General features: G+C 42.6%; 2 protein-coding genes across 8 annotated transcripts in view; both read right to left on the reverse strand.

The window, feature by feature from the left end:
• Positions 1-10,272, reverse strand: part of LOC129836504 (potassium voltage-gated channel subfamily H member 1-like) — a 97,094-nt gene extending 86,822 nt beyond the window's left edge. For 4 of the 7 annotated variants that reach the window (XM_055902785.1, XM_055902784.1, XM_055902783.1 and 1 more), the window contains exons 1-6: positions 9,985-10,272; positions 6,937-6,963; positions 3,903-4,026; positions 943-1,049; positions 442-570; positions 1-101 (exon numbers count right to left, since the gene is read on the reverse strand). The exon at positions 1-101 is cut by the window's left edge and continues 18 nt beyond it. In XM_055902785.1, coding sequence (XP_055758760.1) covers positions 1-101; positions 442-570; positions 943-1,049; positions 3,903-4,026; positions 6,937-6,963; positions 9,985-10,057 — 561 coding nt within the window. In that variant the 5' untranslated portion in view covers positions 10,058-10,272. The remainder of the gene's footprint in view (positions 102-441; positions 571-942; positions 1,050-3,902; positions 4,027-6,936; positions 6,964-9,984) is intronic. The other 3 variants (XM_055902788.1, XM_055902787.1, XM_055902786.1) reach the window with 1 other exon arrangement.
• Positions 10,273-16,534: 6,262 nt separating this feature from the next.
• LOC129835983 (ribosomal protein 63, mitochondrial-like) lies at positions 16,535-17,866 on the reverse strand. Its single transcript, XM_055901695.1, has 2 exons — positions 17,727-17,866; positions 16,535-17,027 (listed from the first exon to the last, which is right to left on the reverse strand). Exon 2 carries the CDS (start codon positions 16,981-16,983, stop codon positions 16,672-16,674), a length of 312 nt encoding a protein of 103 aa, XP_055757670.1. The 5' UTR covers positions 16,984-17,027; positions 17,727-17,866; the 3' UTR covers positions 16,535-16,671.
• Between the last annotated feature and the right edge of the window lie 398 nt (positions 17,867-18,264).

An 18,264-nucleotide genomic window follows, 5' to 3' on the forward strand; every position in this document is an offset into this window, starting at 1 on the left:
CTTGTGAACATTCTCTCCTTTGTGTACAGTAGGCTGTAGCTGCTGTAACACCCCTCTACTGCTGGTCAGAGCACGAGTTAGCCGAGCGAACTTCCCCCAACCTGAGGCAACAAAAAAACATGTTTTGGGGTTAGCGGTCCTTGTGAAGATAATGAGAGTGCTAATAGTTTTAGAAAAGATCATAAAGATTGAACTTATTAATTAGTCAGTGTTATTACTAATAAAACAATGTGTTTCAATAAAAAGTAACACCCTGATGAAGGCTTTAGACAAAACACATTTTTTATAATAATGTTATGATATTTTATTGTAAAACACACACACACAGCCTACCCTTAAATGTTTTGTATAATAAAGACTGATTTGTATCATCTATAGGGGACTATCCCAGGAAGGTACTGTAGGATCACATCCTCTGCTACCACTCAAACTGTCACTCACCTTTCGAGGTTTCATCTTCTATTGGCTGTTTAAAGGCTGTGATGTCACTGAAGGTGCACAGAAACAGCACCACTTTTTCCTGTTCGTTTCGTATAGGGGCTATCTTCACAAAGAACCATACCGGCGTTCCTGAGACGAGAGAACATACACTGGTGAATAAACATAGCTTCATCTATAGCAGTATTTGTTTGATACAAATCGATCAAATGGGGAACACAACCATCAACAGTAACTTATTTGGGGAGTTATAATTGGGCCTGTATTCACAAAGCACGTCAGTGCTGATCTAGGATCAGGTCCCCCCTGATTCATTATGATCTAGAAGACAAATTGGATCCTAGCTCAGCACTCCTACTCTTGAGACGCTTTGTGGATGTGGCCCCTGATCTCCAGCGTTCGTGCTGTTCCATGCGGCGTTGGAACATCATTGTACATATTCATAAGAAATGGCTGAATACATTTGCATTATGAGGCTTTTTAAAAAATTCAATTGGTACTTACTGTTCTTTTTATACATGAGTATTTCAAATGAATTCATCTCGTAGTTTTCGAACGTTAGCCGTACTTTCTGGCTAGTATCTTTGTCTGTGAGCTCCCCGTACATGAAGCTAGGAAACACAAAACAATGTGTTTATTTTTATGACAAAAAAAACATTAAAACTCAAGTACGTAGACATGTTAGTGGGTTAGTTAGAGCAAAACAGTGAAATAAGGCTGTTAGCCCATGAATGTTGTTGTCTGTGTAAATCTAGTCAATCTTTTGAACTGCCTTACTGAGGAGGACAACAGGATGTGTTAAGTGTACTTACCAATTTTTCTTCTGATTGCACAAACAATGTCATAATCTTAATTCTCTGTCCTTTTCACTTCTCTCCCATTCCCTCGCTCTGACTCTTAACTGTCTATTTCTCTCGCCCCTGATTCAACTAATGAAGGTTAAGGGCTGGATGATTAGTTCATTGGTTGGATTGATCTTGTGAAATGCAGTGGTCCAGGACGAGAAACAACTATCTTAGGGCTTTCGTTAGCACACTGATCCATTTTTACTCTCGGATGCACAACATATCCATCTTAAAAGACACAGTTAGCTCCAGCAGCACGGTGGTGGCATACTGATCATGATGCTACACAGTGGGCCAAAGGTTTTTTCCAAGAAAGGTACGAGAAAGATCAGCCAGCCAACTATCAGCTCTGTAGCAACACACACACACTTTATTTAACCTTTAAGCAGCGAGTCATGCTGAGACCAATGTCTCTTTATCAGATGAGCCCTGCACGAACACATTAATAAACATCAATTACACTACACATATCTACACATCAATTACACTATACATATCTAAAAATTATTTTGAGTTACTGGCCTCAGAAATTGCAGCCCAAATAAATGCTTCAGAGTTCAAGTAACAGACACATCTCAACATCAACTAGAGACTGCGTGAATCAGGCCTTCATGGTCGAATTGCTGCAAAGAAACCACTACTAAAAGACACAAACAAGAAGAAGATACTTGCTTGGGCCAAGAAACACGAGCGATGGGCATTAGAACAGTGGAAATCTGTCCTTTGGTCTGATGAGTCCAAAATGTGAGATTTTTGTTTCCAACCGCCATGACCTTGTGAGACACAGAGTAGGTGAACGGATGATCTCCGCATGTATGGTTTCCAATGTGAAGCATGGAGGAGGAGGTGTGATGGTGCTTTGCTGGGGACACTGCTGGTAATTTATTCTGCAGCGATACGCCATCCCATCTGGTTTGCGCTTAGTGGAACTATCATTTGTTTTTAAACAGGACAATGACCCAAAACGCACCTCCAGGCTGTGTACGGGCTATTTGACTAAGAAGGAAAGTGATGGCGTTGCATCAGATGACCTGGCCTCCGCAATCATCCGACCTCAACCCAATTTAAACTGTTTCGCATGAGTCGGACCGCAGAGTGAAAAAAAAGCAGCCAACAAGTGCTCAGCATATGTGGGAACTCCTTCAAGACTTATGGAAAAGCATTCCTCATGATGCTGGTTGAGAGAATGGCAAGAGTGTGCAAAGCTTTCATCAAGGCAAAGGGTGGCTACATTGAATAATCTAAAATATATTTTGATTTGTTTAACACTTTTTTGGTTACTACATGATTCCATATGTGTTATTTCATAGTTTTGATGTCTGCACTATTATTCTGCAATGTAGAAAATCTCTCTCTCTCTCTTTCTCTCTCTCTCTCGTTTAACACACTCTGGTTTCACACCACTGATTGCAGTTCTCGAGGTATGGTCTGTTCCCGTGTGTCTATAAATAAGTCTGGAGTTCAGTTAGCTTTGAATTGTGAATGACAGGGTCATTCTAATGAGACTATTTTGGGGGCTGCTCGAGAGGAGCGAAGACGCAACGGCTCCCAAAGACTAGTCGCTTCTTCTGACATTACTCCTGACAGGAACATATCTTGACACACCATGCACCGGCAGTCTGGGTTGTGTTCATTAGGGCACACTGTAGCAAAATGTTTTGCAAAAGAAGATTAAGACAAGCATTTCTTATTGGACAATAACTGCTAGGGTGCAACATCTCCCTAAGACTGTTGGCTTCATCTGACATCACTTCTGACAGGAACATGTCTCGACACATCACGCGCTGGGACCGGTGCCGTTCCCTTCAGATGGAGGTTCTTCTCAGCTAGAATTGCCAGACAAAGGTTACCGAAATGTTGTGTTTGATTCCCCTGACCCAAACAACACTGTGCTGGCTCAGATGTTTTCTCACATTGTCCTTCCCAACACAGTCCGAGCATCTATGGTGATGCGTCACCAGGCCCGCCCAGTACAATTCAGCTCAGTACTGTGAAAAGTGTATTGGTGTCAAGTTAACAGTTGTTTTTATATGGAAGATGTGCTTATTGTTCTCATAACTTTAGTTTGAACTTAAAGAACAGAGAATAGTACGTTAAATAAGGAATATAATACCTTTATCCCAGCAATTGTAAAATGCGTAAGAAGAGCTTTAAAAACACCCATGCTTTTCACACAATAACAAGCTGAGCAGGCAGAGCTTGCTGACATTGAACAAGTCACCTTCGGAGACTCTGAATAGGGGTTTGTTTCTTATTTTTTGCTGACTGGGATTAGCTGTAGAGTATGGGCTTTGTTTGGCAAGGAAAGGTGATTCTCTTGTTTTACTCAATTTTTCTTTTCAATGTAAATTTTTCTGCATAATTATATAATCCTGTTGGGCTGAAGTAAAAGAGGTTATCAATGAAGCAAAGAATCTGGTAATTGAATATACAGTATCTGAAAATAATTCTGCATGTAGGAACTATGGAGTAAAATGAGCTGAAGAAGAAGAACCTAACAACAAGTACAAGCTAACTCTGGCACTATTGCACCTCAGTGTTTTCTGAGATGTAGGCGATTATTGTTCAGTGTTGCTGTTAAATAAATCTACAAAAGAGATGGAAGGCAGTGTACTGTACCTGCATGTGCTGCTCTTCTGCATGACTTCCGCCCTGTGGTACCCCGACAGCTTGCAGAAGCCATCGTTGCTATAGACAATGGGCCAGTCCACGATCTGAGCATTCCCAAGAACAAAATTGGTATCTGTCAAAGATGAGGGGGAACAGAGTAGAAGGTAAGGCTCACTCGTTTGAGATTGCTCAAAGTTATCAACAACACATTACGTGGGGTGGGGAAAAAGAGTGGAGGCGGGCAGGATTGGGACCAATTACATTTCAGTACAGTCATGATGAGGAACTGAATTTAATTCAAAATTTGGAAAGAAAATCCAAATGCATGAATTGAATTTCAGTGAGTTCCAAAAAACTGAAGTGAAATGGTGTTGACACCAACCCAGGGTCGGCATCGACAGGCGACAGCACAGTCATATCGCACGATGGAAGCCACTACAGTACAGTGTGAAAACAGAGCAGCAGAATAATCCTTCACATACGGGTACTGTACTCAGTCTCAGACCATTCTTACCCTTAATGCTGAGTAAGTAAGCACTGCATGTGGGGAGGGTTAGTTTCAGTTAGGCTGGAAGGGGTATACATAAGACTGTCATAATGCCTACGTAAGCATGACATAATGTCTGCATAAGCATGACATAATGCCTACAGAAGCATGACACCTGGAGCTTCATTTTGACCGAACAAAAATGTGCAGATTGTGTTAGAGAAGTCACTCCCAACACTGGAGACAACAGCATCTATTTCAAAACCACTCATTGTAACTATGAGAAAGTAGAGACGATCCACGCAGGGTTTAAATCAAAGAGATTTGTTTTGAAATAGATAGCTATGATGCTGAGTATGTAAAGTGATACCATTTTTAGCACTGTCAAAATCCCACTCCAAGTGTTCCTGGTACAGTACATGTACAATTGATGATTTCTCACAGAGAACATTAACTTCTCAGAGGTTTAAAGTAAACTTAGACATCAAAAGGTTAACAAATAATACCAGGTGATTATAAAATATGATAGTTTGTTGTTTCTTTCCCTTATGTAAAACCCCTTCAGATTTACAGAAAGGCATAGAAACGCCTGTCTGTCCCAGCCAACAGACTCACTGAAGCTTACCACAGCACACTTCTATGCTGACAATGGCGATTCTATGCAGCTAAATAGCACATGTATAATATCACATTTGTATGAATTTGTGATTTTGGGAAGGAAGGAAAAGCAAGCTGTAAAAAACAATACAGGAGTCATTGTGATGAGGATCAAGTAGGCTTTTGATCCATTCACAAATTACTGACATAGGAGCTACTCAGACAGCTACAGAGCTCGGAAAGTCTGCACCTAAAGCTTCAACCATAGACTGTATTACCTAACTGGAGTCAACAGGACTCATGCACAGGACTGGCAACACACACACACACAGTTTATTTGCTGTGTTCCACCATCTTTTTATGGAAGAGAAGATACACTGGCAATTCTAAGGATATTTCTGACAAAGGATTATGGAAAACTCCCAAATCTTAGGGATGGTTTCCACCATATATAAAATCCAGATTTAACCCTTTGCTGACTGCAGCACACAAAGGAAGAAAGACGGAGTCCGAGTTATACTGTACATTCACACCACTGTGCAGTTCATTCCCTGTCTCAATACGAGTTGGGTGTAATACCTATGTACAGCACTGATCTCTGTTATTCTGCATGTTCAAAGGGAAACTTAACTTCACTCCAATCCTCTGAAGCAACACACACACACACACACACACACACGCGCGCGCACGCTCTCTCTCTCTCTCATCACAAACACCCTCTTGAAAGTAGGTTAACGTCTCAGAATCCAGGGGGGAAAGTGGGAATAGGAGAAGAATTATCGTAGCAGTGTATGTCGAGCCTCAAGATTTCATACCATGCAGCTTTTAAAAGACATGCTACGGTAAATTCCTCCAGGTACTCTGGGCCTTGTATTGTTGCTGGGCAAGTTTGAACATTTCTGAAGGCAAAATAGCATTACCATGAGAAAACATGTTTACACAATAGTACCCAAATAAGTTTATATTTGTTCCATACTGTAAACACACAACGTGTTGTCTTGTCTCATTTATGAAACTGCTGTGTTGGCAGTTTGTATCGAATAGTATAGCTTCTGTATTGATCACTAAGACAATATAGCACAGTATGTGTGTGTGTGCACTTCAGTTCTGTCTCCTTGTCGTTAACTTTCGAGAGATTTCTGGCCAGTCAGCTCTGAGATTAGTGGACTGACAGACACAGGTACATGCCTGACAGACTACAGGGAAATCACTCTCTCTTTGTTGATTCCTCCCCTATTGCACAATATGTTGTTCACATTGTTGTTATAAAAAAGCACAATTGAATCTGCCAGTACATAGTCAACCTGGCATCCATTAAAAGGGGCATGCTACAGTAGCATACTAAATAACACAATTATGTAATGTTTGTGGTGTCAAAAAGTCACACGTCATCAACATGGAATGGCAACAAAACACAAACTAAATGTACTACTCAACAATATAAAATACACAAACTACCAAACTACAAACTTCACCAAGATAAATGAAGACAAACACAACTGACACAAGCACAACTACAGCGCTATGAAGTAGAACGTTCCATGCCAACATTTGTTATTTTACAATGTTTTTTAAATCAACCGTAGGATGCCGTCGCTGATAGGTAGCTAGACATCAGTCATCTATGCCCCAACAACGAACAAGTGTCCTAGGAACTGAATTAACAGTCACAAACAGTTACTAGCACAGAACATCTCCGAAACTTTAGCTGGGTAGTGTCTATGAACCGAAAATAGTAGAAGTTGATGATGTTAAATGAAAAGAGAACAGGTGGCAAAAAGAAGCAGGTATCTGTCCCCCAGGCTAGGATTTTAAGCCTATGTCATAGACTTGGATTAATTTGCTTTGCAAATTAACAGCAATTGGTACAGAACAACAGACATAGTACATGGAGTTAATAGACGGTGAGATTAGGGGAAAAACATGAGCAGCACTACAAAACATGGGTTGGGTTTATACCTGTCTGTCTATGTGATAATGTCCATACTGAAAAGATGAAAAGAAAAATGGTTAAAGTAACAGTGACAAACTTATTTCAAACAAACTGGTACGCTTCATTTGAGTGATTTTTGTAATGCTTTTTCCACAACCAACATTTCACACGTCGACATATTGAGTTACACACGTTCTTTGAGCTCTTGAACTAAAAGGAGTAGTTGTGTGACTTTGCAAAATCACAATGAACTAGCTACACAACTTGGGTTATGGCTCGGTCTCAATTCCCTTGTTCACTCTTCCTCCTGAACTTCGATCAATGAGTCCACTCTAATCCATGCCACGTGTCTCCTTCTGCCCTGTCCTGCCCTGCTATGACTGGTGTGTGGAGTAGCTTGGTGTATAATGGCTGCCGTGCTTCACCCAGGGTCCTGTTCATTAGGGAACCAAACAGGAGAAAATGGACTTGTACACCTAAAGTTACACAAACTGTAATGCTGCTCTAATAAACACGACCCTGGTTGGTGCTTCTACTCATTGGTTACCACTATACATCACTAACCAGACAGTGGGACCCCAATAGACTACAGTTGGGCAACAATGGCTGACAACAGTATTTTCTGAAAATTTTGAATTGACGAGGAGAAAACTTTAATGGATTGAGGACTGTGCCATTCAATTAGTTTCTTTTGGTTTTACATAAGGTCATTCTTAAAAAGCAAAGGTGTGGTTGATTGTCCAAGGAGGGACGCTCATGAATGAGAGGGGTGTCCCCAAAATTGGGGTGTGCCTCAAACATGTAGGCCTGGTGCAATTGCACATGGGTAATGTAGTCTACCCACCTGGCCCCGCCTTGCTGCCTCATTGGATATGGATGTCTCCTTCCATCCCACCTACACTTGTCCTACTAATTTGTGTTTCTTTCATAAATTTGGTAGGCTACCAATAACTATGTACTTTGTTTTGTTATTTTGGCAGAATTGATTGACCATACAGTTAAGCAAACTTTCAGTGAACAGTTAGTCCAAACAGCATTTGTCGATTAAGACAAACAGGGCTAAATTAAACATCTATTCTTCCTTTTTCATGGAATTGTGGTGGCAAAAAACATTTACTTATATTGAAATAAGTATTTTAATCAATATGTATTAGTGGAGAAGTAACGAGGAACCTATGCTATTACGTTGATTACGAGATTTTACGTCTAGCATAAAAATACACTATATAGACAAAAGTATGTGGACACCCCTTCAAATAAGTGGATTCGGCTATTTCTGCCACACCCGTTGCTGACAGGTTTATAAAATCGACCACACAGCCATGCAAACGCCATAGACAGTGACTTTCAACGTTGCACAGTCATAGGATGTCACCTTTCCAACAAGTCAGTTCGTCACATTTCTGCCCTGCTACTGTAAGTGCTGTTATCGTGAAGTGGAAACGTCTAGGAGAAACAACGGCTCAGCCGCGAAGTGGTAGGCCACACAAGCTCACCGGCGGGACCGCTGAGTGCTGATGCACGTAGCGCGTAAACATCGTAATGTAATGAAACAGCAGGAAGCAGGTCTCGAAGTCCGGCGCGCTATCGACTGTGCCGCAAAAGCGTGCTCGTCCGGCAGAGTCGATTTCCGCGCTTATAAAGCTTATAAACCCAGGGTTGTTACACTACTCCCTATTTTCAAAGAGCGTGTCCTCGCGCTAGCTTGCGACTCTACGTTTTACAGGAACGCGCTCACCGGCCAAGCACACCCACTGTCGTGGATGCAAGGTCCGATCACTTCTGACACCAATGTAATGAAACAGCAGGGAGCAGGTCTCGAACCCTCGACCTTCTAGCCCGAAGTCCGGCGCGCCATCGACTGTGCCGCAAAAGCATGCTCGTGCGGCAGAGTCGATTTCCGCGCTTATAAACCCAGGGTCGTTACAGTATGTTTAACACAAAAAAAACACTACCGAGTCCCAAGCAATGTCAGCACAAGAACTGTTCGTCGGGAGCTTCATGAAATGGGTTTCCACGGCCATGGAAGCTCCCTCTTCTGGGAAGGCATTCCACCAGATGTTGAAACATTGCTGCGGGGACTTGCTTCCATTCAGCCACAAGAGCATTCGTGAGGTTGGGCACTGATGTTGGCTGTTTTAGCAGCAAAAAAAAAAGGGGGGGGGGGGGGCAACTCCATATTAATGCCATGATTTTGAATGAGATGTTCTACGAGCAGGTGTCCACATACACTACATGACCAAAAGTATCTTCATGCGTAATCGATGCATAATCATGTCCATAATGAGACCCATACACCGTAGCTACTAGCTACTGTTGTGAAGAAAACACATGTATGGGCCTGTTTCTATAGGTTGGACTACATGTTGAAAACAACGACTATATCCATCCTCTCAAAGCCACACCAATAAAGAGGATGAAACAAAGAGCCTATTATTTTGGGTGTATTTTCTCAAAACGATAAGCAAATAGAATAGTTTAACTAGCCGACAGGCCAAACAACTTTAAAGTGCAATTTAATCATCCCATTTTATTTAGTATATAAAAATGTGTTTATTCAAGATTTATTTTACTCTATAGGCAGACTACGGAGAAATAGCCTAGGCTATTTTTAGGCTGCATAATTTCCAAAATTGTGCGTTGCTGCTGATTCCATGGTAGTAAGGTTGCACTTTAGATAAAATAAGAAGCGACTTTCTGGGGATGGGATGTGCCCACGCCTGACTGTAAAAAAGGTGTGTTGGTGTGCCTGACAAATGTGAGGTGTGCCTGACAAATAGCCTGGTAATTGTATCCCATTTGATAAGTTCATAAACTACCATACAACTTTTACTAAGCATAGATGTTTGGAAAGGACATGGAAAATGTTTCCATTTGTGTTATGGTTATTCCGAAGACTCCAAGTCACGACGACGTTGAGGAAGAAAAATCGCGCAGTTTCTCGATCCTAGCCATTCGTATGCTTTTTTACATGCCAAAGATTTAAAACCCCAACAGAAAAGTTTTTTAGGGATACTCCATCATCAAGATAATTATCATAGGCATTACACATCTCATTGGAGCATGATCCTTACCGTTAGATCGTCTGACAATATTTTCTAAAAAAGTGTTTTGAGGGGCTACAAGTCCTCTCCTTCCTCCGGCCATCCTGGTTCGTCATTCAGTCGTCCGTGTGTGGAAGCGGTCGGTGGGGCTGTATGCTGTCAGCAAAACTATAACTCCAGACGTCTGTCTTCATGGTCCCTTTTATCTGTACGGAGTGAGTGAGCTTTAGATAAAGAGCTCGTCTATAGCTGCTACTGCTACAAAGACTTCTCACAGTCGCTGGCTGCGCTTCCCCTGTCTAGCAAGCGCATACAGCACGTCAGGACGCGCATACGGAATTATCCTCCGCGCTTGTTTGAGCGCAGCGACGCGCCTTACTGGTGGTCCATGGGTTTATATGGTTCTTCATTCAAACTCCGAGTGCCATCTGCCGGTGATATATGGCAGTGATTCGGAACCCTCTCATCGGGGACCCCCAGCCGTTCCATGTATTTGATCTATTCCAGAACTAGCGCACCTAATTCTACTTCTCAAGTCATTTTCAAACTCTTGACTAGGCGAGTTAGTTGGGCCAATTCAGGGCTACACCAGAATTATGAAACGTCTGGGTATCCCTGAGGAGAGGTTTGAGAACCACTGATATATGGTATACCATCATGAAAGAACCATATTATACATCCACCAGAAAAGGGGTTTCCCAAACTCGTTCCTGACCCCCAGATACACATTTTGGTTTATGACCTAGCACTACACAGATGATTCAAATAATCAAATCTTGATGTTGGTTATTTGAATTAGCTGTGTATTGGTCAAGCAAAAAAAAAAGTGTAACAGGGCCCCAGGACCCGAGTTTGGGAAACAAATCAAATTGTATTGGTCACATACACATGGTTAGCATATGTGTAGCGAAATGCTTGTGCTTCTAGTTCCGACCATGCAGTAATATCTAACAAGTAATCTCACAATTTCACAACAACAACCTTATACACACAAGTGTAAAGGAATGAATAAGAATATGTACATATAAATATATCGATGAGCGATGGCCGAACGGCATAGGCAAGATGCAGTAGATTTGTCCCATGGAATAAATGTTGCGGATCTTAATGTTTCTCCTCATAATCCTGGACTATCGGACCACCATTTTATTACGTTTGCAATCGCAACAAATAATCTGCTCAGACCCCAACCAAGGAGCATCAAAAGTCGTGCTATAAATTCTCAGACAACCCAAAGATTCCTTGATGCCCTTCCAGACTCCCTCTGCCTACCCAAGGACGTCAGAGGACAAAAAACAGTTAACCACCTAACTGAGGAACTCAATTTAACCTTGTGCAATACCCTAGATGCAGTTGCACCCCTAAAAACTAAAAACATTTGTCATAAGAAACTAGCCACCTGGTATACAGAAAATACCCGAGCTCTGAAGCAAGCCTCCAGAAAATTGGAACGGAAATGGCGCCACACCAAACTGGAAGTCTTCCGACTAGCTTAGCTTGGAAAGACAGTACCGTGCAGTATCGAAGAGCCCTCACTGCTGCTCGATCATCCTATTTTTCCATTTTAATTGACGAAAATAAGAACTATCCAACATTTCTTTTTGATTTTGTCGCAAAGCTAACTAAAAAGCAGCATTCCCCAAGAGAGGATGGCTTTCACTTCAGCAGTAATACATTCATGAACTTCTTTGAGGAAAAGATCATGAAGACTCATCTCTTCATAGAAAGCAAATTACGGACTCCTCTTGAAATCTGCGTATTCCTCCAAAGCTCAGTTGTCCTGAGTCTGCACAACTCTGCCAGGACCTAGGATCAAGAGAGACACTTAAGTGTTTTAGTACTATATCTCTTGACACAATGATGAAAACAATCATGGCCTCTAAACCTTCAAGCTGCATACTGGACCCTATTTCAACTAAACTACTGAAAGAGCTGCTTCCTGTGCTTGGCCCTCCTATGTTGAACATAATAAACGGCTCTCTATCCACCGGACGTGTACCAAATTCACTAAAAGTGGCAGTAATAAAGCCTCTCTTGAAAAGCCAAACCTTGACCCAGAAAATATAAAAAACTATCGGCCTATATCGACTCTTCCACTCCTCTCAAAAAAATTTTTTAAAGCTGTTGCGCGGCAACTCACTGCCTTCCTGAAGACAAACAATGTATACGAAATGCTTCAGTCTGGTTTTAGACACCATCATAGTGTAACAGTTTAACTTTAGTCCGTCCCCTCGCCCCGACCGCGAACCAGGGACCCTCTGCACACATCAACAACAGTCACCCACGAAGAATCGTTACCCATCGCTCCACAAAAGCCACGGCCCTTGCAGAGCAAGGGGAACCACTACTTCAATGTCTCAAAGCAAGTGACGTCACCGATTGAAACGCTATTAGCGCGCACCACCGCTAACTAGCTAGCCATTTCACATCGGTTACAATAGCACTGAGACTGCACTTGTGAAGGTGGTAAATAACCTTTTAATGGTGTCAGACCGAGGCTCTGCATCTGTCCTTGTGCTCCTAGACCTCAGTGCTGCTTTTGATACCATCGATCACCACATTCTTTTGGAGAGATTGGAAACCTAAATTGGTCTACACGGACAAGTTCTGGCCTGGTTTAGATCTTATCTGTCGGAAAGATATCAGTTTGTCTCGGTGAATGGTTTATCCTCTGACAAATCAACTGTACATTTCGGTGTTCCTCAATGTTCCGTTTTAGGACCACTATTGTTTTCACTATATATTTTACCTCTTGGGGATGTCATTCGAAAACATAATGTTAACTTTCACTGCTATACGGATGAAACACAGCTGTACATTTCAATGAACATGTTGAAGCCCAAAAATTGCCCTCACTAGAAGCCTGTGTTTCAGACAGGAAGTGGATGGCTGCAAACTTTCTACTTTTAAACTCGGACAAAACAGAGATGCTTGTTCTAGGTCCCAAGAAACAAAGAGATCTTCTGTTGAATCTGACAATTAATCTTGATGGTTGTACAGTCATCTTAAATAACACTGTGAAGGACCTCGGTGTTACTCTGGACCCTGATCTCTCTTTTGACGAACATATCAAGACTGTTTCAAGGACAGCTTTTTTCCATCTACGTAACATTGCAAAAATCAGACACTTTCTGTCCAAAAATGAAGCAGAAAAATTAATCCATGCTTTTGTTACTTTTAGGTTAGACTACTGCAATGCTCTACTTTCCGGCTACCCGGATAAAGCACTAAATAAACTTCAGTTAGTGCTAAATACGGCTCCTAGAATCACACAAAAAATGTGATCATATTAATCCAGTGCTAGCCTCCCTATACTGGCTTCCTGTTAAGGCAAGGGCTGATTTCAAGGTTTTACTGCTAACCTACAAAGCATTACATAGGCTTGCTCCTACCTATCTTTCCGATTTGGTCCTGCCGTACATACCTACACGTACGCTACGGTCACAAGACGCAGGCCTCCTAATTGTCCCTAGAATTTCTAAGCAAACAGCTGGAGGCAGGGCTTTCTCCTATAGAGCTCCATTTTTATTGAATGGTCTGCCTACCCATGTGAGAGACGCAGACTCAGTCTCAACCTTTAAGTCTTTACTGAAGACTCATCTCTTCAGTGGGTCATATGATTGACGAACCGCCCTTGCTGTCTCTGCCTGGCCGGTTCCCCTCTCTCCACTGGGATTCTCTGCCTCTAACCCTATTACAGGCTAAGTCACTGGCTTACTGGTGCTCTTCCATGCCTTTCCTAGGAGCGGTGCATCACTTGAGTGGGTTGAGTCACTGACATGATCTTCCTGTCTGGGTTGGCGCCCCCCCCACCCCCCCTTGGGTTGTGCCGTGGCGGAGATCTTTGTGGGCTATACTCGGCCTTGTCTCAGGATGGTAAATTGGTGGTTGAAGATATCCCTCTAGTGGTGTGGGGGCTGTGCTTTGACAAAGTGGGTGGGGTTATATCCTGCCTGTTTGGCCCTGTCCGGGGGTATCATCGGATGGGGCCACAGTGTCTCCTGACCCCTCCTGTCTCAGCCTCCAGTATTTATGACAGGAGTATTTCTCCTGTCTTATCCGGTGTCCTGTGTGAATTTAAGTATGCTCTCTCTAATTCTCTCTTTCTCTCTCTCGGAGGACCTGAGCCCTAGGACCATGCTGCTGCTCCAGTTTCAACTGTTCTGCCTGTGGCTATGGAACCCTGACCTGTTCACCGGACGTGCTACCTGTCCCAAAACCTGCTGTTTTCAACTCTCTAGAGACAGCAGGAGCGGTAGAGATACTCTTAATGATCGGCTATGAAAAGCCAACTGACATTTACTCCTGAGGTGCTAACTTGTTGCACCCTCGACAACTACTGTGATTATTATTATTTGACCATGCTGGTCATTTATGAACATTTGAACATCTTGGCCATGTTCTGTTATAATCTCCACCCGGCACAGCCAGAAGAGGACTGGCTACCCCTCATAGCCTGGTTCCTCTCTAGGTTTCTTCCTAGGTTTTGGCCTTTCTAGGGAGTTTTTCCTAGCCACCGTGCTTCTACACCTGCATTGCTTGCTGTTTGGGGTTTTAGGCTGGGTTCCTGTACAGCACTTTGAGATATCAGTTGATGTAAGAAGGGCTATATAAATAAATCTGATTTGATTTAGATGGTAGAGTATATTATATACATTTGAGATGAGTAATGTAGGGTATGTAAACATTATATAAAGTTGCATTGTTTAAAGTGACTAGTGATACATTTATTACATCCAATTTTTTATGATTAAAGTGACTAGAGATTTGAGTTAGTATGTTGGCAGCAGCCACTCAATGTTAGTGATGGCTGTTTAACAGTCTGATGGCGTTAAGATAGAAGCTGTTTTTCAGTCTCTCAGTCGCAGCTTTGGTGCACCTGTACTGACCTTCTCCTGACACCACACTCCCGAGGGCCCTCACCTCCTCCCTGTAGGCCGTCTCGTCGTTGTTGGTAATCAAGCCTACCACTGTAGTGTCGTCTGCAAACTTGATGATTGAGTTGGAGGCATGCATGGCCACGCAGTCATGGATGAACAGGGAGTACAGGAGAGGGCTGAGAACGCACCCTTGTGGGGCCCCAGTGTTGAGGATCAGCGGGGTGGAGATGTTGTTTCCTACCCTTACCACCCGGGGGCGGCCCGTCAGAAAGTCCAGGACCCAGTTGCACAGGTCGGAGTTGAGACCCAGGGTCTCGAGCTTAATGACGGGTTTGGAGGGTACTATGGTGATAAATTGCTGAGCTGTAATCGATGAACAGCATTCTTACATAGGTATTCCTCTTGTCCAGATGGGTTAGGGCAGTGTGCAGTGTGATTACGTCGTCGTTGGACCTATTGGGGCGGTAAGCAAATTGGAGTAGGTTTAGGGTGTCAGGTAGGGTGCAGGTGATATGATCCTTGACTAGTCTCTCAAAGCACTTCATGATGACGGAAGTGAGTGCTACGGGGCGATAGTTGATAGTTACCTTAGCTTTTTTGGGAACAGGAACAATGGTGGCCCTCTTGAAGCATGTGGGAACAGCAGACTGGGATAGGGATTGATTGAATATGTCCTAAACACACCAGTTGGTCTGCGCATGCTCTGAGGACGCGACTAGGGATGCCATCTGGGCCGGCAGCCTTGCGAGGGTTAACACATTTAAATGTTTTACTCACCTTGGCTGCAGTGAAGGAGAGCCCGTAGGTTTTGGTAGCGCGCCATGTCAGTGGCACTGTATTGTCCTCAAAACTAGCAAATAAGTTGTTTAGTTTGTCTGGGAGCAAGACATCGGTGTCCACGACGGGGCTGGTTTTCTTTCTGTAATCCGTGATTTCCTGTAGACCCTGCCACATACCTCTCGTGTCTGAGCCATTGAATTGCGACTCTACTTTGTCTCTATACTGACGCTTAGCTTGTTTGATTGCCTTGCAGAGGGAATAGCTATACTGTTTGTATTCGGTCATGTTTCCAGTTGCTTTGCCATGATTAAAAGCAGTGGTTCGCGCTTTAAGTTTTGCACGAAGGCTGCCATAAATCCACGGTTTCTGGATGGGGAAGGTTTTAATAGTCACCGTGGGTACCCTGCACCTTTGAGAGTGAAATGGGCCTTTTTTTGTACAGGTCGTGGGTCTATTTGCATCCTAAACTGTTTAAACACATTCTGAAAGATCATCGCCAAGTACGCCAGTGGTTCTCAAACCTCTCATCAGGACACAAAGCCGTTCCATATAGGCTACTTGAACTACTCAAAGCTTGCACACCTGATTCAACTTGTCAACTGATCATCAAGACCTTTAATATGTGAATCATATGAGCTAGTGTAGCAGCCTGAAGTGTCTCCACTTGGGCTGCCCAAAGCTAGCTTTGCAGTGGCACGAATGGGTAAGATGCTTCTGGAGGGCATGTTTGTGAGGCAGAGGTGTTGGGTTTAAGCTGAATCAAGAGGTAGCGGTACGCTAAGCAAGCAGCATGGCATCCTTTACACTAGTTCAGGCCTACAACATAATTGTGAAACATCTGGGAGTACCAAAGGAGAGGTTTGAAACCCACTGATGTATGCACAAGACCATTTGAAATGTATTATGAAGCAAATAACAGGTTGTTTTTAAATCAGAGCTTGCTTTATAGAGAATTTCCAACACTCCATAGTTCATATACATTACATACATTACACACCGGAGTCAACATGCATGCCGCCTCTCCATCCCCCCACACAAAGTCAATACTTCCTCCTCATTAACTGGACCATGTCTTGGTTGTGTTGAGGTGACTTAGATGATCCGCAACATATTTATGTTCTGGAAACTTTTGAAACTTGGTCTCCTTAATTTTGAGCCAGTTCTGTGCTCGGCGCTCAGCGGCGTGTCCTCGCTCCTGCTCTGTGGTCATGTACGGTCGGGAGATCCAATACTCATTCTCTGCCTCGCGTTCCAGGTGCACCAGCATGTTGCGTTTCATCTGCCAGGTGATGGCACGCGGCCTGCGGTACTTCCCGATCCACTGCTTCCCAGAGATGCCTTTCCTCAGCAGGGCCATGGTGAGGAACATTGTGAAGGATGGTGGTTCTTCTCAGCAAGCCGTGGATTTATAGGCTGCAAACATGATAGAAACAGAGAAAAATGTGGGTATTGGCTCCATCTTACAGGAGAGGAACATTGATCACTAGCTAGGTGGTAGTGGCAAAACAATGGAGGGAATTTCATCATTGGAATAAAATGTAATTCCCCCTGAAATGTTATCATTAAAAAAAATATGAATTAAGAAGTTACATTTTATAATTTAACGTGAGTCATTTAGCAGGTTCTGGCTTACAGTAGTGAGTTTTCTAATGGACGTATAATATGGTTATTTTCGTATAGCCACACGGGACCATATTACATTTAGCAAACTATAAAATTACTAGAGATATATGGGTATACTCTTCCAAAACCCTGGAATATTTTAGGAATACAAATGCCATAAAAATGTCAAACATAGAACCGCGCGTGCACAGAAGCTGTCCCTCTATCCTTGACAAAAACGACGCATCTGCAGCTAATTTACATTTGGTTGAACAAAAATTATTATGGACAGGTCTGTCCCATTTTCAGACTAATCCAAGTAATCAGAGTATCATTTCATGAGTGAAACCCCAAATAATTGATCAAATCATTGACGCGATAAGTATAGCTAGCTGTGTTCATTATCAAAGTAAATGCTAGTTGGTAGCATTAGACTGGCTAGCTACTACAAACGCGTTAAAAAAGGAATTTATTAGGAAATTATTCCTAGCTCCATTTCTTTTGGATTACCTGTCAGATATCCGATACAAATCCAGCAATATTGATGTTGTCTTCATGTAACTTGTGCAAAACTTGACCCCAGTAGGTTTGAATGACATTTATTTCTTCCGCGAATTCTACGGTATGCAGGAGGAATCAAACCATTTCACATGTAATGACGATTTCATACCAGCTGGTGGAGCCATTATACAGAGTTGGTTAGAAGACCACAGAAACAGTCATCCAGTTGTTTCATCAGAAACAGAATGTTTTCAAATCTCTGGTTTCATATGTTTTTGTTATGATAAGTTAAGGCATTTGTACCAATCAATTTTCCTGTTCTTCAAAATCAAAGAGGCACTATTTAATGCCTTTAGAAAGCTGCTCAAATCTAATCTGCTAAAATAGGAAAGTAAGCTAATTGCAAAGTAGTTATGTGTTGCAGGAGCCAAATCCTAACCTTACCCTATTCTGTGTGTTTACTTTCTGAATGAGCAAGCAACTCATGATTGATTGTAAACCCATATTGACCTGATGGTACAAAGTTCATATTGAATAGATGTGAGTA

Source organism: Salvelinus fontinalis, chromosome 37 (assembly GCF_029448725.1).
Source record: "Salvelinus fontinalis isolate EN_2023a chromosome 37, ASM2944872v1, whole genome shotgun sequence".
Classification (NCBI taxonomy): Eukaryota; Metazoa; Chordata; class Actinopteri; order Salmoniformes; family Salmonidae; genus Salvelinus; species Salvelinus fontinalis.